This window comes from Neoarius graeffei, chromosome 3 (genome assembly GCF_027579695.1).
Source record: "Neoarius graeffei isolate fNeoGra1 chromosome 3, fNeoGra1.pri, whole genome shotgun sequence".
In the NCBI taxonomy this organism is placed as follows: Eukaryota; Metazoa; Chordata; class Actinopteri; order Siluriformes; family Ariidae; genus Neoarius; species Neoarius graeffei.
In genome coordinates this window covers 9,746,250-9,772,626 of record NC_083571.1, presented here as the reverse complement: position 1 = coordinate 9,772,626, position 26,377 = coordinate 9,746,250, and the positions used below count along the sequence as shown (strand labels likewise).

The 26,377-nt window shown below is 41.8% G+C and overlaps 1 protein-coding gene across 1 annotated transcript in view; it reads left to right on the top strand.

Annotated features, from left to right (window-relative positions):
* lin9 (lin-9 DREAM MuvB core complex component) overlaps positions 1-26,377 on the top strand; it is a 61,378-nt gene that overhangs the window by 9,326 nt on the left and 25,675 nt on the right. The window contains exons 6-8 of the mRNA XM_060916369.1: positions 5,447-5,572; positions 5,676-5,833; positions 13,432-13,565. Coding sequence (XP_060772352.1) covers positions 5,447-5,572; positions 5,676-5,833; positions 13,432-13,565 — 418 coding nt within the window. The remainder of the gene's footprint in view (positions 1-5,446; positions 5,573-5,675; positions 5,834-13,431; positions 13,566-26,377) is intronic.

The following is a 26,377-nucleotide window of genomic DNA, read 5'->3' as shown; positions in this document are numbered from 1 at the left end:
ATGGTACAGCCTTAAAATATGCAACACCTGTTTAAATACTGGGAGACAATAAAACATGCACTGGGTCATTTGTTGCCATTTTGAGTTCAAGTGTCACGTCCATAACGCTGGAATTGCTCACCCATAGCTGTACTGCATGTACTGTACTGCATCATTAATATCTATCTATCTGTCTGTCTGTCTGTCTGTCTGTCTGTCTATCTATCTATCATTTTCTTTCAGTCATTAGTGTCTCATTTATTTATTTATTTTCTCTCGCTTGAAGTTAACAAGACAAAATATTTCGATTATTACCGAAAAACCACAAACTCCCGTTCTGGAAAACTAAAAGTTACAGCTTTACCCCTGTCTGTTACAAGACACTGACAATAGAGTAGGGCTCGACATTAACTTTTAAACCCTGGGGGGGGGGCAAGTGCGGGTTAATTTCCACTCCCCCCCAAAAAAAAAATTTCACTTGCCCCCTATTTTGCGAGTACTTTTTTGTTTTAAAATAAAATGATCACACACTGAGTTGAAGTTTTGGCTATTGATTAAGTTTGGTTATTGGTTACTTTTTACTTGTAAAGGACAAAAACAGTTTTATCCAAAATAGTTTTTCCTGCCTTAGTCGATTTATTTCCATTTCACATGCATGCAGCTGTTGTAAAGTTCAGTGTGTTTGTGTAGAACTCTCTCAGACTGTCGGTTCATTACTCGATAATGTAGAAGTCGTAATATAGAAATCGTAAAATAGAAATCTCTAACAAAGTTATACATGAAGAAAACAATAGGGTGCCAAGACTTGTATAGTACTGCGTTTGAGAGTTTTTTTTGTTGTTGTTATATCATCCACCTCTAGGTATTTAAAAAAAAAAAAATCCATGCTGCGTCATGACAGACGGGATAATGTTTGAGTTTAAAATGATTGCATGTAGGTTGTGGATGTTTTATACAGACCTGGCAACCTGTAACCGAATCAGTGCAGCTGGTCTGTCATGATGCAGCGCAGGTTTTTTTTTTTTTATAAACCTAGAAGTGGATGATAAAAAAATCCCCGATATATAAATACTTTGCACAGTACTGTGTTCCTCTGATAACAGAAACAAAGCTCCAGCTCTCTCTGCTCTTAATCTGTTCTGTTCTTTCAGGATTTATCGCGCATGTCGCTCCTTGTTGAGTTTCTTTTATGCCCGAGTTGTTTGAAACCAATCTGGGTTTTCTGTGCCGAATAAGGAAGCAGCTTCACCTGTAAGAAAATCAAACACTTTCATGAATGAGCTGACTCGAATGCGAGCGGAAAAAAATAAAACGAGATTCTTAAGCAAACTCTTCCATCCTCACTTCTGACTTTGTTTTTGTAAAATACATTTTAAATACAATCGTGAATTTCTCTGGAGTTTTCAGGCTGAGCTCCTCTCCTCGTTGTCTTTAACCGCTCATTTCCTCATTGTTCTTGAAGCATTTGCTTCTATTTGTTAACATTTTTCTTGATAGCGGGGAGACGGTGATGCCTTTTATCTATTTCTCTGTTTGAACAAGCAAAAACAGCACAAAAATTAGCCATATTGAAGACCGATTAAGCTGCTTGCATGAAAGACGGTGTCTGTCTGACCCCAGCTGTGATTATCACGTGATGTGTGACGTCATGCACAAGGGGTCTATAAACAGTACGTGTACCATACTACAACAGCGGGGGGATATAAAATAGCTTGAAAAGCAGTAAATGAAACCGAGACTAAGAAAACAGCCAGGACATCATGGTGGATACGTAGTAAGGGACGTTTTTCGGAACTGAAATAAAAGATCAAAAAGCTTAATTTTTGTGGCGCTAGTTCGTGATCTATGCTCATTCCAACTTGCCTGAATGCACGTTTCACTTGCAGTCAGGCGGTCCTAAATGTCGAGCCCTGTAGAGACACTTTTTCCATAATTGTTAAATAAACATATCCTTCGACAAACCTCCCCCTCTCCATATCGACTTGAACCCAACTGATAAATCGGTGTCCTGATAGTATCAGCCGACATGAGCTAATTGCCGATAAGTGAGTATCGGTGTTTAAACCAGCTGATAAAGGTAGTAAAAAGGTAGTAAATTCAACATAAAATATCTGTAGGAACCCTGAAAATGTTTCAAGCATTTTTCTATTTTAATTTTAATCAGTATGGCATACAGTACAAAAACATTAAAAAAAAAAACATCTCAAAATATTAGAATATTTCATTTCGAGTTTGAGTAAAACAGTATGAACACAGTGTATCTCTCGGTCTAGTTCAGTACACACAACCACAATCATGGGGAAGACTGCTGCCTTGACTGTTGTCCAGAAGATGATCACTGATGCCCTCCACAAGGAGGGTAAGCCACAAAAGGTCATTGCTGAAAAGGGTGGCTGGAAAAGGTGCACAAGCAACAGGGATGGCCGCAGTCTTGAGAGGATTGTCAAGAAAAGTCAATTCAAGAACTTGAGAGAGCTTCACGAGGAGTGGACTGAGGTTGGTGTCAGTGTATCAAGACCCATCACGAACAGACATCTTCAAGAAAGGGGATACAACTTTCACATTCCTAATATCAAGCTACTCCTGAGCCAGAGACGATGTCAGAAGTGTCTTATCTGGGCTAAGGAGAGAAAGAAATGGACTGTCGCTCAGTGGTCCAAAGTCCTCTTTTCAGAGGAAAGTACATTTTGCATTTAATTTGGAAATCACGGTTCTAGAGTCTGGAGGAAGAGTGGAGAGGCACAGAATCCAAGGTGTTTGAAGCCCAGTGTGAAGTTTCCACAGTCTGTGATGATTTGGGGTGCCATGTCATCTGCTGGTGTTGGTCCACTGTATTTTATCAAGTCCAAAGTCAACACAGCCATCTACCAGGAGATTTTAGAGCACTTCATGCTTCCATCTGCTGACGAGCTTTTTGGAGATGCCGATTTCCTTTTCCAGCAGGACTTAGCACCTACCCACAGTGCCAAAACTACTACCAAATGGTTTGCTGACCATGATATTACTGTGTTTGATTGGCCAGCCAACTTGCCTGACCTGAACCCCATAGAGAATCTATGGGGTATTGTCAAGAGGAAGATGAGAAACACCCGACCCAAAAATACAGATACGCTGAAGGCCGCTATCAAAGCAACCTGGGCTTCAATAACACCTCAGCAGTGCCACAGACTGATCACCTCCATGCCACACCGCATTGATACAGTAATTCATGGTAAAGGAGCCCCAACCAAGTATTGAGTGTATAAATGAATATACTTTTCAGAAGTTGGACATTTCTGTATTGTAAATCCTTTTTTTGATTGATCTTAGGGAATATTCTAATAATTTGAGATACTGGATTTCTGATTTTCATGAGCTATAAGCCATAATCATCAAAATTAAAACAAAAAAGGCTTTAAATATTTCACTTTACATGTCATGAATATAGAATATATGAAAGTTTACCTTTTTGAATTAAATTATGAAAAAAAAGGAACTTTTTCATGGTATTCTAATTTTTTGAGATGCACTAGTGTGTATACCGTATATAGGCGTAATTAAAGTAATTCTGTGGGCACTGGCTGATATATCTGTTAAATAACAGTTATTCCACGAAATCGAGTCATACATGAGCCGACAGCCGGCGAGACGCGTAGTGCCGAGTTGTCTATAATCAATGTACGACGAGATTGAGTGAAATAACTGGTTTATTCTATCCACATTCGCTGGATTTTGAGAAACGGAGCATTTATTTTTTGCAAATTCACTAAATAAAAACTTTATACAAAACATTCGACAAAATAATTTCTGCTTAGACTGTAAACCAGCCGGCAAAATGATGGTAGCAATTTTTGAAGAGTGCGATGATTGATTTGAAAAAAAAAAAAAGAGATGTTCTTACCATCCAATAGAATAAATGTATATTTTGTTGCTTTTTTGGGGGGGTTTTGTTTTCAAGTACCGTAATTTTCGGACTATAAGTCGCACTTTTTTCATGGTTCGGCTGGCCATGCGACTTGTACTCCAGTGCGACGTATTTTTTATTTTTTTTTCACCGCGGAATAACTGGAGCTGATGCCGAGTCTGACGACAGCCACGCAGAAGAAGAGGAAACGGCGCTTCGTCTGCCGCTGGAGTTGGCAGAGTTGTTCAGAAGCGACACCGAGGATGAGGAATTCAATGGATTTGCTGATTTGGAGTGAAATCGTCAGCTTGATAAACTTGATTGACCTGTGTTTTATTATTAATGATAGGGCTATAGTTATTTAAATAAGTTATGTAATGATTTCCGGCCTATAGGCTATTGAATAACTTGATGTTACGGTACATATTCAGCCAGTTTTTCTCTGAGCTATTATAAATGATTTTGTTTTGCATTTTTAAAAATAACTCTCCTTCCAAGATGAACTTTATTCTTCGTCTCTGATGTTATGGTGTTAATGGTCTGAATAACGTTTAATGTTTTTATCTGATATGACGTTAACTGGCAGGCGCACTTTCTGCCGGTTTTTTTTTTTCCTCTAAGCGGTTGTTGTTGTTGTTGTTGTTGTTTTTTCCACTAGACGGTTGTTTTTACTACCGTACCTGTCTTTGGAGATGATATACCTATAGCCTACTTGGCCTCTGATTTGATGAAATAAAATTCGACAAAAATGAAGAATGACACTCCTCGATGATGACTACAGCTTTAATAACACAGATGAAAGAGCCATGGGGCGATAATAAGCCCTACCGGTAAAAATATTCTAAAAGCAAACTGATTAATGCATCAGTAATAGGCTACTAATATTAGTTATAATAATAATAATATAGGCTATTAGTAATAACGATAGTGATAGTATTAAAGATATTAGTAGATATTTAAAATAATCAGACTAGGCTACTTACAGGGCAAAGGGCGCGTTATCACTGCTCAGCTGTTCGTTTATTAAATAAACAATGCAGTCGCGCAGTAACCACGCGCTGCTTATCAGATAGAATCACAGATTCTATGGATAGAATAACCCTTCAAAAAAGTGCGACGTATATATGTTTTTTTCGTCTTCATAATGCATTTTTTGGCTGATGCGACTTAAACTCCAGAGCGACGTATAGTCCGGAAAATACGGTAGTTTTTATTTCGTCCTTGGTTGGTTGAGCAACACGCGCCGCCATTTTGTTTTTCTCTACTCTCGGTATATGAGCTGATATCCTAGTAGTAGAGTACCCAATCAGAGCGCGTGAATGTGGATAGAATAATATCCGTTATCGGAAACCACAGACCTCCTTTATCATTATCGGTATCTTTGCCAGAAGTCCCGTATCAGTTAGGCCTTAATATTGCCGACTACACACGTTTTTTTTACAGCTGTAATTACTGTCCAGGCTGCTGCTACAGAAAATTAATCAACCCCTTCTGACCAATCCGAATCGAGCTGTGCTATAAAACACACTTGAATGATTTGTATCACGTGCCCTAACCCGTTTCTCTTCTCTCCTCTCGTTTCAGGCCTTTATTTGAAGGAGATAATGACTTCTGTTTATGCCTGAAGGAGTCTTTCCCTAATCTAAAAACCAGGAAGTTGACCAGAGTGGAATGGGGAACCATCAGACGACTCATGGGTAAACCCAGGAGGTGTGGTGATGCATCACAAACCTAATGTAGTACTCGTTCATGTGCAAGACGTAGCATGGGGTTTGTTGAGAGCGCTCGGTTCTGAAGACGAGTGTTTTGGCAGGTGCTCTTCTGCGTTCTTTGCTGAGGAGCGAACGGCGCTGAAGCAGAAGAGACAGAAGATGCGTCTGTTGCAGCAGAGGAAAATCACAGACATATCGCTTTGTAAAGATCTACCGGAGGAAATCCCTTTGCCGTTAGTCATCGGCACTAAAGTCACCGGTGAGTTCTGCGTTTGTCTGAGGGGGAAAAATGATTGACCTGGAGATCTGGGGCTGGAACCCACAGCTTGTTAGAGCGTTATTTTAAACATCCAGCGGAGTTTGGATAAAACAAATAACAAGCAGCAAGAATCAAGATTGTTCATCCGTATTTACTCAGTACTCTCCTTTAATTTTAATTTCTGATTGGTCGGAAGGTTGTTGATTGATTTTTCCAGAACAGCCGCTCTGTGCAGCTGTAACTCTCAGGGTTCTATTAATGCACTCGTTATAAGATGTGACCGTTTCTATGGAAATGGCTTGCTCAGGGATTTATAATAAGCAATTAGGGATGGCGAAAACTTAAAAAAAAAAATCAATGTTGACCGACCACCGAGCCTCATTAGTCGGTTAACCTACGAGTTTAAAATTCTAGAATTGGAATTATTAGAATCTATTCTAAATCTAACCGCGAGCATCCGCACATTCAGGCCCAGTCGCTGCCGTCCACTCACATTCCCTTTTCTACAGCGCGAAACATTTAGTCAAACGCAGCACTGATGTCGAGGGGTTTGTATCGGAGTGGAGGTCAAATGGCGCCAGCTTAGAGACCGTTTCAGTTGGCCATGATGGCGTTGAAAATAAAGTCAAGTGCTAGAAGAAGTACATAACATTCAGTGATGGGAATAACGGCGTTAAAATAAAGGCTGTTATAACGCCGGGTAATCTAATTAATTAGCTACAATCGTTATAACGCCGTTACGAATATCAACGCGCCATTACTGCATGGGGCGACTTGTCCAGGGTGTACCCCGCCTTTCGCCCATAGTTAGCTGGGATAGGCTCCAGCTTGCCTGCGACCCTGTAGAAGGATAAAGCGGCTAGAGATAATGAGATGAGATGAGACATTACTGCATGGTATTGAAGTTGCTCTGAAGCCGTCACACATAAAAGCTGCGTTTGTCACTCCCCCTCCAGACACCGCTGTCATTTCATTCTCTCCCTTTCCCTCCAGAAGTCGGCATCTGCGCCTTTAGTTTGTGTGGAGAGATCTGATCTGCAATAACATGCATTGTTGGCTACAGACCGAAACGTACTTTCAGAATGCACTGGCCAAGGCAGGACTAAACTCGACGTGCCTTCTAATAATAATTAAAAAAAAAAAAAAACAGAATAGTAATTTGTAAGCTAAAAAGTCTAGCCTGATACTTTTTTATTTTTCACAAATACAGTGTTAATAACTGCAGTAGGCTGTGTGTTGATATTGCATACTGCTACGGACTAGGCACTTTTCTTCGAAGTGAGACACAGAGACCTCATACTGCAATTGTTTTCCAGCTACTGATATTACGGTTACATGGCTGCTAATTGTGCACAGCCATTGGGAATGGGATAGCTGGAGCTGAGCCGATTAGCCGCTAAGCTAATATAGCAACTGTCTGATGCTAAGTAACATCAGTGAGTAACCAGGTTTTAGTTCAGATCTTGTGTATTATTATTATTATTATTACGTTGACATTAATATTCACCAGACTAATCAACCACCGACTTCATTCATGCGCCGTGTTCTTTTTTCTTTGATAGTCAAGAATTTCCTTGATGTTACGTACCTGGTTAACATCATAGTAAAATGTAATCCAACACTGAGACTTTTCTTTCGCCGAGTGGCAGCTGTCTTCAACTGGGTCGGGAGGGTGGGACATGACTGAATGGGTGTTTCTGATTTGTCAGCTGTCATCCTTACACCGCATGGCATGCCCCAAGCGTTTACAACACAGAATTCCAGGTTCTCCGCTCCAAAATCGGCAGCTTCAAAACGATTTTTTTTTTTTAACCGACAACCAAAAAAAAATTAACCGGTTGACGTTGATTCGGTCAACCATCGGTCAAACGGTCATCGGTTAACATCCCTATAAGCAGTTATCAGGTGAGGTTGAACAAAATGTCGTGAGCAAGCAATTATCACTTGTGAGGCCCTAACAAATCACGATATTTTGTGAAAGCTGAGTTCAATAATTGTTTAACATTCCAGTTGTTTGAAATGCTGATTATAAAGTTCGCGCAACGAGTTTTTCATGTTTTCACTGTTTTACTTTCAGTTAAAAAAGCCAGCTCATTGTCTGTCTGTCAATTTAGGGAAGCGAACCACATTGACAGAAGTGCGAAGTGAGCAGATCGTTATTTGTAGGCAGTTATTTGCAGTCCTTTCAAAACGGCGTAAAACTAATTTGAACGATAAATGTATGTTGGACGCTCCGTATAAACACGCGAAAACTTGACCACGTCCAAGTTTTCTGGAAGGACACATTTGTTTATGCAGAGATGCCTACTAGTACGGATTGGCCGTATTTTGTACGGAAAAGTTAACGTAAATACGATGTTACGGCAAACAGTGTTATTCTGTACGGAATTATTATAAAGTTTTTAAAAATTCCAGTGAGTTGTTTTTAAAGGTCCCATGGCATGAAATTTTCACTTTCTGAGGTTTTTTAACGTTAAAATGAGTTCCTCTGACCTTAAGTCACTCCAGTGGCTAGAAATTTCATAATGTGTAAACCAAACTATGCCCAACATTTGAGAATGGCGCGTCAATACGGCGCGTTGATAAGCTCTTCCCTTTACTACGTCAGCAAGGGAGATGATCCCCACGCCCCCCCTCTGGATTCCCACCCACTGTATGGATTGCCCGCCCAGTTGTAGTGAGGAGACCATAGAGGACACAACAACATGGCATCACCTAAGCGAGCGAAACATGGAAATTGCGCTGTACATGGATGTGACAACACAGAAAAGAGTCTGTTTTTACTGCCGACGGGACAGCCCCTGAAGACGCAGTGGCTTAATTTTATTTACTTCAATAATACGCCGTCGAGTCTACCTAAGACGGTGTATGTTTGTCGGAAGCGTTTTCCTGATGAATGTTTCCACAACTTGGGACAGTACAGGGCAGGTTTTGCACATCAACTGTCACTGAAGCCTGGGTCCGTACCAAGCATCCCTGCCGCATCAGCCACAAACACCGAACAAGGAAGTGTATAACTGTTAAGTCGTTTTGCCGTGTTTTAAAATCGGTGCGTTAGCCTAGCAATGGCTACATTAGCTGTGCAGCTAACCGCTTCCTGCAGTTAGCCAGGTAATCTGCGCTACAAAACTAAAGAGCATGCAGCATGCTCTGTTAAACTGAGTTTAGTCTGGAAATTGACTGTAACTTATGAGCTTATGTTTGACTATTGCTCCGCAATGCATGTCTTCTGTTGGATAAGCGCTATGTTGCTGTAGTTGCTGCTTCTATCCTCTTTGGTTATGGAGTGCGTGTTCAAGCCTAGGGTATTATACGTTCGTAAACTACCACTCCGAACACACTCACTCTCTGTTCTCTGTGTCACGTTGAGTTTACGAAAGGAGTCCGAGGGAGAACGGGGTTTTGTCTTAGCAGCGTGGCTACAGGCGCTGATAGCAGCGAGTATGTGTGTGCACGCAAACACTATACTATACTACTAGTGTTGTACACACATTTTCCCACTCCCTTATTTAGACTTGTGAAGTCGGACTCCGGGTCAAAAGCGAAAGCTTGGACTGTTGCTTGACCTGCCATTGCTACTGTTCACACACAGCTAGCATGGCCGCAGCTTGGTCAAGCCCCTCCCCCCACGGCCCGCCCCCACCCTCTACCCTTCCGCACCTCCTGCTTCTCATTAGCAAAACGACGCACTGGGAAAAGCGCTGAAATGGGGCTTTCTCCCAGGAGGCTATATTTACTTGCCGAGGGTTCATTTCGAGAAAGGCTGCGGATATAACATCCGGAAGCCTCCACGAGCCTGTTTAAAGCATCAACAAACCACCATGCCATGGGACCTTTAAATGTCCAAGCGACTTTTTCAATCCATGCGCGATTCACGGCTAGGCTATTTATTTTTACGACAACCGCACATGCTGTGTGAGACATGCGCAGATTCCGCACATTTGTTCGCGCTATTTTCGATACGGTAGAATGGCCGTGCATTACACCCAGTCAAAAGGGCAATGGATACGCGCACTGCAAACTGTGTAGAACTGAGATTAACATCACTCATGGTGGTCGCGATGACTGCACGCGGCATGTCAACTCCAAAAAAAAAAACATATGGAGTATGCTGAAATGGCGAGTCAGGCGGAAAGTAAATCTGGGGGTATCCAGCAGTTTTTTACGAAATCTGTGGATGAAAAGACAGGGAACGTGACACGCGCTGAAGCGGTGATGGTTGACCTGTGCTTGGAGTTGAACTTGCCAATTAGTGCCATGAAATGTGAGTTAAACTTATTCAGTTTCTTTTTACATGTCTGATTTTTATTCACTGAAATATCAAACACTGGCTGGACTTCTTTAATTCAAAGTCTTTTCAGTGTTGCAAGTGCAAATGTACATGTAGTATGATTAAAAACAGAATTTTATGATTAGTGCTGTTGGGATTGTGGCAAAAAATTGATCATTCCACTGTTTTAAATACAATTATAAATGCCATTTTATTCAGTGTCTCTTCTGAAGCATTATGCTGAAGTATTTATATATTGGGACATTAAGATAACAATGTCGGACTCTCTGGCATGAAATAAGAAATTTTTTTTTTAATTTTATTAGAATCCGTTAACAGGTAGAACATTTTGCCAGGCAATATAATATAATACTTTTGAGGACTTACATTCAATACCAATGATTGGTAGTCAACCGTAATGTCTGCAAACAGGGAACACTATTGTATTTATAAAAATGTGATGTATGCTCTAGAAATTTATTGAGTGGAAATTCAGTTGAGATGGCTGCTCGCGTTTTGTTTATTCAATTCACACAAAACAATTCTTTTTAATAATTTAAATGTTAAACATATTGGTATATACACCTCTTTATAATGGAAATGCGCATAAATTAATGTTACTGAAAGTCATTCCAAAATGCTGAAAAATGTTTTCAAGAATACTGAAATTCAAAATTTGGGGTAGGCATCTCTGTTTATGCCTCAGATTTTTCAAGTGTAGGTTATAAAAAGAATTTTCCCAACACACAACTATTTTTGTTCAGTGGACCGAAAGCTCCTGAATTCGAATCACAGACTTCCAATTTTATTAGGTTTTTCTAAAATGGAACAATTAATGAATTTAAAGCCACGTGGCCTGAAATTCTCCGCTGTTTTTCCTGCTTCACCATGACCCAATTCAAGATGCGTCATGCATCACATCCCGTCTTGGGCGTTCCCCATTCGCGCAAGGCATTGTGGGATACAAATTTGAAACAGGAGAGAAAAATGGAGGACGTGAGCATGCGAATGAATCGTGAAAGACCGACTAGAGTAACGGAAAGAAAGCGAGAAGGAAAGGAAACACAGGACCAAACTAATAAATGTTGACGGTCCGCGAGCACCGCGGTGTGATCAGCTGTTCGTTTAGTGACAGAATGATGGAACTGTCAGTGCAGGGTCAAACCTGCGCGCGCACATGGACTTCCTCTGTCTGCTTGACTGTCCGAATCAAGCGATTTCATGCACGTTATTTGCTTTAATCCCCTCAAATTAAATCACTTCCCAGCCACAGAACGGCCTGATATTTAGATATTACAAAAATAAACATGCATCACAGTGACGAAATTTCAGAGGGAACTAAATTTCACTGATTTTTATAAAATCAAAAGGCCGTCTAGCTTTAAATGTTTATAGGAGGAGTTTCCAGTGTAAAATGTACGTTTTCCATCATGACGCAAGACAAGCTGCCTTTTTTTTTCGGCCTAATTAACTTTGAGAACGAGATATAACGTACAGTGGGGCAAAAAAGTATTTAGTCAGTCACCAATTGTGCAAGTTCTCCCAGTTAAAAAGATGAGAGAGGCCTGTAATTTTCATCATAGGTATACCTCAACTATGAGAAACAGAATGAGAAAAAAAATCACATTGTCTGATTTTTAAAGAATTTATTTGCAAATTATGGTGGAAAATAAGCATTTGGTCAATAACAAAAGTTCATCTCAATACTTTGTTATATACCCTTTGTTGGCAATGACAGAGGTCAAACGTTTTCTGTAAGTCTTCACAAGGTTTTCACACACTGTTGCTGGTATTTTGGCCCATTCCTCCATGCAGATCTCCTCTAGAGCAGTGATGTTTTGGGGCTGTCGCTGGGCAACACGGACTTTCAACTCCCTCCAAAGATTTTCTATGGGGTTGAGATCTGGAGACTGGCTAGGCCACTCCAGGACCTTGAAATGCTTCTTACGAAGCCACTCCTTCGTTGCCCGGGCGGTGTGTTTGGGATCATTGTCATGCTGAAAGACCCAGCCACGTTTCATCTTCAATGCCCTTGCTGATGGAAGGAGGTTTTCACTCAAAATCTCACGATACATGGCCCCATTCATTCTTTCCTTTACACGGATCAGTCGTCCTGGTCCCTTTGCAGAAAAACAGCCCCAAAGCATGATGTTTCCACCCCCATGCTTCACAGTAGGGATGGTGTTCTTTGGATGCAACTCAGCATTCTTTCTCCTCCAAACACGACAAGTTGAGTTTTTACCAAAAAGTTCTATTTTGGTTTCATCTGACCATATGACATTCTCCCAATCCTCTTCTGGATCATCCAAATGCTCTCTAGCAAACTTCAGACGGGCTTAAGCAGGGGGACACGTCTGGCACTGCAGGATTTGAGTCCCTGGCGGCGTAGTGTGTTACTGATGGTAGCCTTTGTTACTTTGGTCCCAGCTCTCTGCAGGTCATTCACTAGGTCCCCCCGTGTGGTTCTGGGATTTTTGTTCACCGTTCTTGTGATCATTTTGACCCCACGGGGTGAGATCTTGCGTGGAGCCCCAGATCGAGGGAGATTATCAGTGGTCTTGTATGTCTTCCATTTTCTAATAATTGCTCCCACAGCTGATTTCTTCACACCAAGCTGCTTACCTATTGCAGATTCAGTCTTCCCAGCCTGGCGCAGGTCTACAATTTTGTTTCTGGTGTCCTTTGACAGCTCTTTGGTCTTGGCCATAGTGGAGTTTGGAGTGTGACTGTTTGAGGTTGTGGACAGGTGTCTTTTATACTGATAACTAGTTCAAACAGGTGCCATTAATACAGGTAACGAGTGGAGGACAGAGGAGCCTCTTAAAGAAGAAGTTACAGGTCTGTGAGAGCCAGAAATCTCGCTTGTTTGTAGGTGACCAAATACTTATTTTACCGAGGAATTTACCAATTAATTCATTAAAAATCCTACAATGTGATTTCCTTGATTCTTTCCCCCCATTCTGTCTCTCATAGTTGAAGTGTACCTATGATGAAAATTACAGGCCTCTCTCATCTTTTTAAGTGGGAGAACTTGCACAATTGGTGGCTGACTAAATACTTTTTTGCCTCACTGTAAGTGATTACAGGAGCTTGTTTTGTGGATCTTCTGCAAGGAAAAAAGTGATTATAAATGGATCAAAAGCATGATGTGTCAGTGAAAAATTTATTTTTTTAAACAATATTCTGTGGTATAAGAGGAATAAAACACTCCAAGACATGCTGTTATTAGGAGAACTAACTTTTATGTGGTAAGAGTAACAATTTTACTTGTTTTGTAACCGTGGTATATTAATACACGTTACTAGATTGTCAGGTTTGTTTGTCGTAGCTCGACTCCGGGGCGTCCAGGACGGCCTGTTCACCGGACAGATCGACGCAGTGGACACAAGTGCAGCAACGTATCGCGTCACCTTTGACAGAAATGGACTTGGGACACACACGGTTCCAGACTACGAAGTGCTTGTAAGTATTCGGTTTATGAATTCAGTCATTACATTACTTCAACACACGACACACAGTCCATACTCATTCATACTCCTACATACTGGATCCTCGATCCAGTCAACACCCACCTTATCAGTGCTGAACAATGATTGGTTGAAATCAGCATTCAGTAAGATTATTCTTGGGTTTCACGTGACATCACATCCGCCTCGTTAGTTATTCAGAACTTTAGCTGGTGGTCTAGTGACAAAGCGTTTGTACGGAGAAGGTGCATCGCTCGCGTGAAAAATGCCGTACGCTTGCGTTGTTTGTAGCGAATCGATCAAACCGTGAAACTGAAAAATTTCTTCAGGGTTCGACGTGAACTATAAAAGGCTGAACGAACACAGGATTTCACAAAAAGACGTGGAGAAAGGCGGCTTTTCAGTGAAATCGAAGGGAGCCGAGTCGAAGCGTGCTGGAGTTTGCGGTGATCACTTGGTGAAAGTTTTGTATTTCCCTCTCAGCTCTGTCCTTAGTGTTTTCCAAGCACTTTTCTTGCTATGTGTCGTTATTTTACGCTACATTTTTTTTAGTCCCGAAGCGCTAAAGCTGATTCTCCAGCTGTTCCTTTCACTACGTTCAGACTGCAACCTGAAACGACCCATATCCGATTTGTTGTGAAATCCGATTTTTTTGTTAGGCCGTTCACATTACCAATTATATGAGACTTGTATGCGATCTCCAATATGAACGGAAAACGACCCAAAAGTGTCCCGCATGCGCAAATTGACACGTAATAAGCACATCTACGTAATACGTAAACAAAAAAAAAAGCGCACTCTTCAAGTTTAATGATTTCTTTTTTGTTTGTTTGTTTGTTTGTTTAATTATCTGGTTAGTGTTAAAGTGTGAGGTCTCGTGTGTGTTTTTGTTTCTGAACTGAAATGAAACCGTGTAGCCTGGTAACGAGGGTTGACTCCTAAATGTATCTCTAATTTCTATATAAGTGCACTACATGTTACTAGGAAGTAATGGATGTTTAAACTCTATATAGTGCACTCGAGCTTCAGTAGGCAGTCATTTGGGATACGGCCGCTGTATTACCAAACTCTTAATTCAGGCTTAATAATTTGCACATATTTATTTCGTCATATTAATAAACTTTTTTTCTACATTTTTATAAATATTTATTTAGATTGTTTATAGCCAGCTGAATTCTGCAACTTCTCTCAGCGCTGGCTCAAGGTGCAGAAACACCAGTGCAGTTTGCGATGGAGATGAGGCGAGACCTGGCGATGTGGTTTTTGTGGCGGCGGCGGAACGCAGACAATAATCTGATTAATGTGGGCAGCAGACTAATGAGACCGAAGGTGTCAAATTACTGGAAATTTCCAGAACAATCTTATAATCTTGTAATACAGGATGGTTTAAGTTATAAATCAGTTATAGAAACTGTTTTATTTAATCAGGCTAACAGATCAACATCCAGGTCCCTACCAAATCCACCATTAGCTTGATCAATTCTATAAAAGTCTATATAAATTCTGAAAACTGTACAAATGTTGTTGTTTTCCACCAAAGAGGCGGGATTAGCCAACGCAGAATAGTGACGTTTGTCTCTTGTTGATGACGTGTAGGTCGCATGAATGCGACCTGTCCGGTCAGACTGCAGTCGTATGTGAAAATATCGGATATGCATCAGATTTAGGACCACATATCCAAGCGGCCTGGGTCGCATGTGAAAAAATCGGATCTGTGTCGTTCAGATTGTCAATAACAAATCAGATACAGATCGCATACGGGCAAAAAAATCGGATATGGGTCGTTTCAGGGTGCAGTCTGAACGTAGTCTTTTGTTTACGCCTCACAAAGTCCATATGCATGAAGGTTGCGACAAAATTCTTCCCCAGCCGTACAGTTACAATGCGCCGTGATCACTTCTTCTCCGTCTTGTTTAACTAAGACCCAGGTCTTTAAAGGGGTTTCTGATGATCTTTGTGAATGATTTAGCGGAGAGATAAGAGCCAAGACGAGTGAGAATCAACCCAGCGGTTTTTGTTTACGCTTCGTTGTAAAGACGTGAATGAAAAGCTTATACAAAACAATCCAGGATTCATTGGGCAGCGACTTGATAGCGAGGTCCTTTACCCAGCCACGTACAAAAAAGTTGTACGCCTCCGTACTCTTCCACGCTTTCATCTGTTCTGCGGTGTAGAAGGACGTCTGCAACACCAGACAGTTCGAGATGTCGGGGAACTCGACTGAAGGGTCGTTTTCCAGATCGTATGATGAATAAAATCCTTCTTTCCCAGACTGTCGGGGTCGATTCCATTGCACATAGCGATCTTCTGAACATATCTAAAGCCAGCAGTGGCTTCTAGATTACGAGCGTCCTCTGATAACTTATCGCTAGTTGTTTGTGCTACGGCAGCTGTTTTGGTTTGCTCGCCCGCCAGCTGTTTTACCGGAAGTGAAATCGCTAAGAAAAGTCACGTGACTGAAACCTAAGAATTGTACTATGCTGATTTTGAATTTTTTTTTTTTTTACAAATGTTTATATACTAACGCTACGTTCACACTGCAAGGCTTAATGCTCAATTCCGATTTTTTTGTGAAATCCGATTTTTTTGTGAGGTCGTTCACATTAACAAATATATGCGACTTGTATGTGATCCTCAGTATGAACGAAAAGCGACCTAAAAGTATTCCGCATGCGCATTGCAGGATACGACGACATCACACGCAGTGAGCATGGCCAGTGTTTACGGAAGTAAAACCGCCCGGTTGCGGTATGACCCATCCAATCTAGCTTGAATAGCTGCATCCCCCCAAATGGAAATCAGCTCCCTAACCTCTGCGTCCTTCCATTGAGAAGATTCAGAACCTTCACAGCCCGAAGCGTCCCTCGCATTGATGTCATGCGCAGGGGCGCAGATACGTTTTTTGAACTGGGGGGGGACAAAAAACTGGGGGGGACAAAGCTGCCAGCAAACCAACCCCAACCCCGATATGCCTGTCAAACTTGTTGTGGGTTACCATAGCAATCGAGCTCGCAACCTGTGCAGTCTGCGCAGCTCAACCAACCGAATATCAGTCTTTGTTTTATGTGAGTTGTTGCAACTATGTATACACTGCTGTGCACCTCAATAAACCGAATGGTAATTAGTCTTTTGATTTTTCCGTGAGGTTTGCCTTATGCAAAGAAAGACAGCATTGACCTTTTTTCCTCCCTATAAGTGGGGGGGATCGAACGAGGTGAATTTAAATCTGGGTGGGACGAGTCCCACCCGTCCCCCCCTCTATCTGCGCCCGTGATTATGCGCCATGTTGTTGTAACTTTTTTTGAGAGACCCTCCGCCTACTTCAGCGCAGAATAGTGACGTTTGTGGCTTGTTGATGACGTGTAAGTCGGATGAATGCGACCTGGCGGTTCAGACTGAAGTCGCATATGAAAAGATCGGATAGGAATCGGAATTAGGACCACATATCCAAACGGCCTGGGTCGGATTTGAAAAAATCGGATCTGTGTCGTTCATATTGTCAATAAAAGATCGGATACAGGTCACATATGGGCGAAAAGATCGGATTTGAGTCACTTCAGCCTGCAGTGTGAACGTAGCCTAAGTAGCACACTCACTATATAGTGCACATTATTTAATATTCAGCCATGGAAAAAGTGAGGCACAGATAAAAATGTCCGTCCCGTTAAAACTAATCCTACAAGAACATTTAAAACGTTTTTGTGCGCTTCAACTTTATTCACACTTCAGTGGTTTTAGTGTTCACATGGAGAGAGATGCAGCGTGCTCACTCTCTTTCTCTTTTGGGACTGGCTGTCTGACAGAGACGCACGTACTGTAATTAGACGCAGGTGTACCTCGTCACGCGTTACCTGCAGGTTCCACCTGACTCCTCCTCGCTGTTCACAGCCGACACTCGACCACACCCTCGCTGCCACAGGGTCCAGTTTTAAAAAGCCCCAGCTGCTTGATGCAGAACTTCAGACTAGTTTAAAACTGAAGCGCTGGTCAAGACGCCGTGCCTCCGATTCTCACCACTGAAGCTGTAGCTGTTTTTCCGACACTCACAGCATCATCGCTCGCCGTTTCCAGCTCACCTTAGAAGTCTATTGAGCTGCATATTTGACTACGCCAATCCTACACACACACACTTTGGTGTTATCCTTGTGATGACCTGCACGAGGAGGATGAACGTAATCCATAGGGGAAGTCATGGCCTAATGGTTAGAGAAGCAGCTTTGGGACCAAAAGGTTGCTGGTTTGATTCTCTGGACTAGCACGGATGGCTGAAGTGCCCTTGAGCAAGGCATCTAACCCCCAGCTGCTCCGGGTATGTTGGGTATTTTCCTTATGAGGACTGGAGTTGTGATAGTTTTGAAATGTTCATTATTAGTTTTTTTTTTCAGTCTGTTTATTTATTTACAGTGGTATGCAAAAGTTTGTGCACCCCTGTTCAAAATTGCTGTTACTGTGAACAGTTAAGCAAGTTGAAGATGAAATGATCTCCAAAAGGCATAAAGATGACTCATTCCCTTTATATTTTAAGCAAAAACAATTTTTTATTTTCATCTTTTACATTTTCAAAATGACAAAGAAAAAGGGCCCAAAGCAAAAGTTTGGGCACCCTGCATGGTCAGTACTTAGTAACACCCCCTTTGGCAAGTATCACAGCTTGTAAACGCTTTTTGTAGCCGGCTAATAATCTTTCAGTTCTTACCTGGGGGATTTTCACACATTCGTCCTTGCAAAAGGCTTCCAGTTCTACAAGTTTCTCGGGCTGTCTTGCATGCACTGTTCTTTTGAGATCTATCCACAGATTTTCAATGATGTTTAGGTCAGGGGACTGTGAGGGCCAGGGCAAAACCTTCAGCTTGTGCCTCTTGAGGGATTCCATTGTAGATTTTGAGGTGTGTTTTGGATCATCGTCTTATTGTAGGACCCGTCCTCTTTTTAACTTCAACTTTTTTACAGATGTTTGCTTCCAGAGTTTGCTGGTATTTATTCGAATCCATGCTTCCCTCGACCAATGAAATGTGCCCTGTGCCACTGGCTGCAACACAACCCCAAAGCATGATCGATCCACACCCATGCTTCAGAGTTGGAGAGGTGTTCTTTTCCTGGAATTTGGCCCCCTTTTTTCTCCAAACATACCTTTGCACACTGTGGCCAAAAAGTTCTATTTTGATTTCATCAGTCCACAGGACTTGTTTCCAGAATGCATCAGGCTTATTTAGATGTTCATTTGCAAACTTCAGACGCTGAATTTTGTGGCTAGGACGCAGGAAAGGTTTTCTTCTGATGACTCTTCCATGAAGGTCGTATTTGTTCAGGTGTCGCTGCATAGTAGAACAGTGCACCACCACTGCAGGGTCTGCTAAATCTTTCTGAAGGTCTTTTGCAGTCAAACAGGATGTTTTTTTATTTGCCTTTCTAGCAATCCAACGAGCAGTTCTTTCAGAAAGTTTTTTTCATCTTCCAGACCTCACCTTGATCTCCATTGTTTCTGTTAACTGCCATTTCTTAATAACATTACGATCTGAGGAAACAGCTACCTGAAAACACTTTGCTACGTTCTTGTAGCCTTCTCCTGCTTTGTGAGCATCAGTTATTTTATTATTCAGAATGCGACGGAGTTGCTTAGAGGAGCCCATGGCTGTTGATTTTAGGAACAAGTTTGAGGAGTCAGAGAATTTATACAGCTTTGAAATCTGCATCATCTGACCTTTCCTAACGAAGAATTTGAACAAGCCACAGCTCAATAAGCTAATTAAGGTCTGGAACCTTGGTAAAAGTTACCGGAGAACTCAAATGTATTGGGGTGCCCAAACTTTTGCATGGTGTTCCTTTTCTTTTTTCACTCTCCAGTTGTACAAAACAGAAATAATGCACAAATCTTGCAGAAAACGCTGAAAAGAAATGTCTTTATGTTTATGCCTTTTGGTGATCAGTTCATCTTCTGCTCACTTAACTATTCACAGTAACAGACATTTTCAGTAAGGGTGCCCAAACTTTTGCATGCCACTGTAGTTTGTTAGCTTCACAGGTGCACAAGTAGTTTTATTTTTATTTTGCTCGAAGAAGCATTTTAGTTTAGTTTTTTTTTTTGTTTGTTTTAGTCCGTGTCCGAAATCACTCACTACTTGCTATATAGTGGACTGTATAGCGAGCTCGCCATTTTGTAGTGCTGTCCGAATGTATAATGAGAATTATTGCACCCTATATAGTGCACTCAAAGTATCCCACAATCCATCGTGAAAAGTAGTGTACAACCGATGAACACTAACCAAGCAATATATCCCATCATGCATTGCGGTCACACTGGGGGGGGGAAAAAAAAAAAGGCAGATGACAGAGGAGCAACCAGTGCAGCAACATGTGTTTGAGGTGAACGGACGGAGGAAGAAACGCATTATAAACACACATTCAAGTACAATTAAAAATAGTAAGAGAATAGAAAATAAGCTAAAATAGAATAAGACAGATAAAATACAAGAATAAAAGTTAAAGTTCATAGGCAAGGGTTGGATGTGAAACGTAGAATATCAACTTTATTGTCTAGAAGAACGACCCAAAAAGCAAATTCAGTCTTCCTGGTGTCTAATTTGCAGCCTAAAATTGAATAAAACGGTTAAAATATACTGTTTTGCCCAATTTCCAAAGGTTTGTTTACATCTCACTTATGCACACTTTCACCGCCAGGGGGCGTCGTTGTGCCATCATTTAAGCCAAACAGACCGGGAGCAGCTCAGTGTTTACCTGCGAACCGAGCACACGTGTACGGACTTTGGTCGTGAGAGGTTGTGTAAAATGTCTGAAAGCGATAGCGATTTTGAAGTAGGAACTCTCCAAACTGAATATCGAGAGGTGAAACCGTATATGTATGACCCTATGGCCGTTGCGAAGCAATCGGTGAACGTGGCTCACTGGTTTGACTGTGCGGCCTCGGAATCGGACAGCGACTCGGACGACTCTGATCGCGGCGACCCCGGACCTCGACAAGACTCGCGCCCAAACGATTTATCCTGCTAGTTATGATAAATTCCTACTTTCGTCGTAATACTAAATAAGAGCCCTTTTGAAGAATAATTAAACCGCCCTCCCTAGTGGATATAGGGAACGATTACTGGACAGCGCGCCGGTAGGCCACATTAGCCTGCTATCCGCGCATTATACTATTTATAGCCGACTCTAAGCGAGGAAATATCCCTTTGTCTCATTTCCACAGTGATTGTACAGGATCCCTCAGGATTCTTGACTTGTCAATCGCAAGCAAAAGTAAAAATGTTTCCCTCCAATCTTCTCCTTTTTGCTTGAGCGTTGCTGCTCCGTTTCTTCTTTGACTGCTTGATTTTGTTTCACGCGCACAATCCACTCTCTCCGCCTCTTCCGGAAAAAAACAACCCTCTGGCTTCACGCGCACAATCCACTCTCTCCGCCTCATCTCCTTTTTCTGAAAAAGCCAACCCTCTCACTCCGCCTCTTCCGGAAAAAGCCAATCCACTCTCTCTGCCTCTTCTCCTCTCTCGGAAAAAGGTAAAAACTTCTTCCTGAACCGGTCCCGTTGTTACAGTTCACTGCACAAGAATAAGGCATGGGGGGTTTTTCTCTGGAAATTCCTGAACGCATGTCTGCACTCAAGCCGAACGGCAATAATAATGTTAAATTTATATAGCGCCTTTCAAGAAACCCAAGGATGCTTTACAATTATAGACAAGGGGAAAATAAATAAATAAATCTCATTATCTCTAGCCGCTTTATCCTGTTCTACAGGGTCGCAGGCAAGCTGGAGCCTATCCCAGCTGACTACGGGCGAAAGGCGGGGTACACCCTGGACAAGTCGCCAGGTCATCACAGGGCTGACACATAGACACAGACAACCATTCACACTCACATTCACACCTACGCTCAATTTAGAGTCACCAGTTAACCTAACCTGCATGTCTTTGGACTGTGGGGGAAACCGGAGCACCCGGAGGAAACCCACGCGGACACGGGGAGAACATACAAACTCCGCACAGAAAGGCCCTCGCCAGCCACGGGGCTCGAACCCGGACCTTCTTGCTGTGAGGCGACAGCGCTAACCACTACACCACCGTGCCGCCATAAATAAATAATTAATTAATTTAAAAAAAAGTAAAAAGTCCACCAAGTAGGGGTCAGGATGTAATTCCCATGGTGTAGCAGCCACAGTCCCACCAAAAGGCGCACGAAAACGAATCCCACATCTCCAGCACAGCCGCTGTGACGCCGTCAGCAACATCGCTCGAACACCACGCTATGGATCCACAAAGTGAGCACAGAAGCACCGCCATGCAGAGCGCTGGTATGTCCAAACCGCCTGCACAGCCGCCGCAATGCCACCGAGCAACATCGCTTGGAACATCACGCCAAGCATTAAAGCGCAGAGTGCTGGACAACCACGATGTTAAATGAGCAACGAGCTCACTGCAGTCCATCGCTGGGAGCGCAGGCATCACCCACAGCGAACCAAGGCCTGGAGGGAACCAACGCCCAAAACTAGGTCCGGAGCTACACCACAACCAGCGGACAAAACCTTCAAACAAACATCAAACTACACAAACACACACAAAATAAATAAATAAATGAAAGTAGAAAAAGAGAGAAAATAAAATTAAAGTTCTGGTGAGAAGCGGCAGCCAGAACATGCACGACGTACTCTCAACCGGAAACGGAAAAAAAAATGCAAGTCAACGAAAATGGAGTCAACTCAAGCCGTTTATTTGGCTTAAATGACGTCACGCGCCGAGTGGTCACGAAAATAGCCGAACAGAAATTCACCAGGATCCGCGCTAACTTATTTTAATTATTACTTATTAACAATACTTCTTGGGACCAGAAGAAAATCACAGAGGGTTTTTTAACATATAGTTTCAAATGTGCATAAAATGAAAACTGTTGCCTTTGAGCTTTAAAGTGCAGAGCGAGGAATTGATCAAACAACTCAAATGTGATTTAATAAAAGGCAGCAGCGAAGAAGAAAGAAAGGATTCAGCCTTGGTTTAAAAGAACTGAAAGCTGCAGGGACTTTGTATTGATTAATGTGGGAAATGCGCTCAGTATAATATGGATTTATCACAAAAACACATGCGTGGGTTTATTATTTTGAAACCCAGCAGCTGACTGATCTGGCACGTTTTAATTGTGCGACAGTAATGACGTAAATACCAGTGCGACGGACTAGTGTCCGAAAGCATTTTTTTTTTATTTTACCAATGAGCTCACTATATAGTCCTCTATACAGTAGTTCCCTTTATAGGTAGTAGTGAACGAGTGAGCGATTTTGGACACAGAGTGTTTTAGTTAGCAGCAGCAGCATCTTTGGAGTTTTAAGGCAGCCTGCGTTGCCATATTCCGCCTTCTACTTCTGCTTTTACTTCTACCTTTTCTTCTGGAAAACCCTACTATATAAAATTCTGCTACAAGCTCTCCCTACCTGTGCATGTTTTTTATGTTTTTTGCGTGTTGTTCGTCTGTACCGGACTTCAATATCCACTACAACCGTATGGACTTACTGGACATTGGTTTCCAGCAGAAAATGACGGTTTGTAGCGATTTCCATCGCATGCACAACATTTCCAGACGAGAAAAAAAAAAAAAATTCCGGACGAGATAGCGAGACCAGCGGGGTCTCCGTGGATTGTTATCGGAAGCAAAGCGAAGGAGGCGGTGCCGGGAGCGGAAGCAAAAGCGAGGCTACAGGCAGAGCCGGCCTGTTGACTAAGCTCAGAAAACAGCCACTCAAACCTCCACTGCCAAGCCTCTACCTCTCCAACGCCAGATCCATGTAAACAAGACGGACGATTTGGAATTACAGCTGGAATTACCTTATTCTATTCTATTCTATAATCGGCTGGTCAGTGCTATACTCAATACTTAAGTGACTTACCCATCCAATGAGGATTCTTGTTTACAAGATGCCACATCTGAGTCTCTGACAAATCCTGAATTTCTGTAGAGATAACTGTCCAGAGATTTATAAGCACGTAGTGCTTCACCACTGAACAGCGAGGGAAAGTTGATGAGGTAATTATACACGTCTGGTTATTCCGCTGGCAGTTCAAAATCCGGTCGTGAAAACTCCGTCCGGAAAGCCATAAGGGTCACTAATCTGTAGATCATTTATTTTAGACATATATCTAGTTATCTGTTCATTAGAAAAATGAGCCGTGTAGTCCGTCGGTTGAAATTGATCCATTCTGTACACGAGTGCAGCAGTATTCAGCGGTGTTTTTGACCGACAAGATGGCGGTTGTGTACTTTCCGGTCACGTGACTGCAAGATCTCTATAGGAACTAATCTCTTACTTTCTCGAGCGGGGAAATGAAACAAATGAAAACAAATCTGATTTTTCCTACAACTCTGTTTTGTTTTCGTTCATGTTGCGTTATTTGTTGTAGTTTTTATTTCGGTTAACGAATTTTTTTTTTTTTGCCGCTAGTTTCAGTCTTAGTTTTCGTTAACGATATTAACCCTGGTGGGGACCAGTCACTTCTCTACATGTTCAAAACTGTCAGATATTTCTATCCTTGTGGGGATCAAGATATAAAACCATGAGAACCCCCTCAGGTAGTTCTACATCATCAAGTTGGTCTTGATGTTAGGGTTTTTAAGTTATTCGGGTTGTACACGAGCTGCTGTAAGCCGTGTACGACGAGATTGAATGGAACAACTGTTTTATTATTAAACTTTATTACAGGCTCGAGGCCCACAAAGAATACATAACAATATATACATCAATAAAACAATACACCACACATTCATATACATAAAAAAGCTAATAAAGGCACTCATACCAGTGTTCCCAAATCACAGACATGTACCTAACAGAACTATGACTTGGATCTACTAATTGTGCAATAAGTTGATTTGTAGAGCGGTCCAGCCTGCTCATAAACTTAAAGGTGAGATTTCTCACCAGTGCCATGAATGTAGTTAGACCTAGTTTGCAGAACAACCCACTTGCTCTAGTACTTCTTGGTTTCTTCAAAAGAATCCTAAGACAGTCATTGTAAGCTACTTTCAGCTTAAGCAAGCTCTCCTTCTTGTATCTAACCCAGAGTGGAGCTGTGTAAAGAGGGGAGCAGTACGTTCGAAACAAGTTGACTTTAACATCTGTAGTGCAGTGATGGAATTTTCTAGCCAGCATGTTAGCTTGAACATATAACACTCTCCTCTGTCTGCTAATGTCAGCATCATCCTCCAGCGTATCAGTTAGGATATGCCCCAGATATTTTGTTACATTAGCTACTCCCAGCTCTTCTCCAGATAGATAAAAAGGAGGGAACTTGATTTTGAAATCATCCTTGGTCCTACAAAACATTACCACACTCTTCTTAGCATTATATTTAATGTCAGACTCTACCCCATAATCAGAACAGATATTGAGGAGCTGTTGGAACCCACTGCTACTTGGGGATAGAATGGTAAGGTCATCTGCATATAAGAAGTGATTAATCAACGCGTCACCAACCATACAACCTGTTTGGCATACCCCCAACTGCCTAGACAGGTCATCCATATAAGCATTGAATAAGGCTGGAGATAAAATTCCCCCCTGCCGTACCCCGTTACTGACATTAAAAGGTGTAGATAGGATGTTCCCCCATTTAACCCGCACACTTTGGTTAGAATACCAATAAGCTAAAATTCGTACCAGACTACTGGGGACTCCCCTTTGCTTGAGTTTATTAAACAATTTAAAATGAGTGACATGATCAAAAGCTCTCGAAGCATCAATAAAACCTACAAGGACAGTAGAACCCTGTCTCCTGTATGCCTCTACAACCTCTTTCAGTGCATAGGTACATTGGTCAGTGCTATGCTTAGGCTTGAAGCCAAACTGATTGTCAGTGGTAGTTATGTAGTTACTAGGGCTGTAACGATACACCCAACTCACGATTCGATTCGTATCGCGATTTTTGACCCACGATTCGATACACCCACGATTTTTTTTAAATGTTTTTAAAGTAGTAAATTTGACTTATTAACATTTACTTACTTACATTAACTATTTAATAACAAATAATTCAGACCACTGCAGAGAATGAGTAATATGTATGCAAAAATGAACAAATGTATATCCAAAGACTGTTTTATTTCTCAAAATAATACTGTTGAGCCAGAAGCTCTGTTTTTTTTTCGGTTCTGAAAAAGTCATTTTTCCAAATCGTGTAAATCCGTTAAGATTTTTTTTGGGGGGGTGGCTCTCTCACTGTCTCACTCTCATAGGGCCAATGATTTTCTGTGATCGCGGAAAACAGATGGAAATTACGGAATTTTTATGGTGAAACATTGCTCGCGTGTCAAAATGTAACTGCCGCAGAAGGCTTCCGCCCAAGCAGACATGCCTTCAGTGTTGCCAGATATTGCTAACGTTTTCCACCCCAAAATATGTTCAAAACCAGCCAAAAAGCACCTAAACCCGCCCAATCTGGCAACACTGCATGCCTTTCCGGTCAAGTGATTGTGATTGGCTTGTGGCACACCTAGCCAGCCAATGAGCTGCTTGTTTACAGATTCGCTCCCCGCGTCGCAACCAGAATGGCGACCGCTTAAAAGAAATGAATGCTCTGCCAGTGGCGAATGTGGACGTTGCGTGACTCGCAGAAGATTGTCGCAGGTCGGCGAAAAAATGACTTACTAATAGATATAAAAAAATAAAAGTAATTTAAGTAAGTTTAAAATGTAATTTAAATAAAAAGTAAAGTATTCATAAATTGAAGTTTGGAAGCGCCTCTGTTTTTGGGCTGAGGAGAAGTTTGAAAGGGTGTACCGCGATTCTGCCTTCTTGTATCGCGATACGGATCG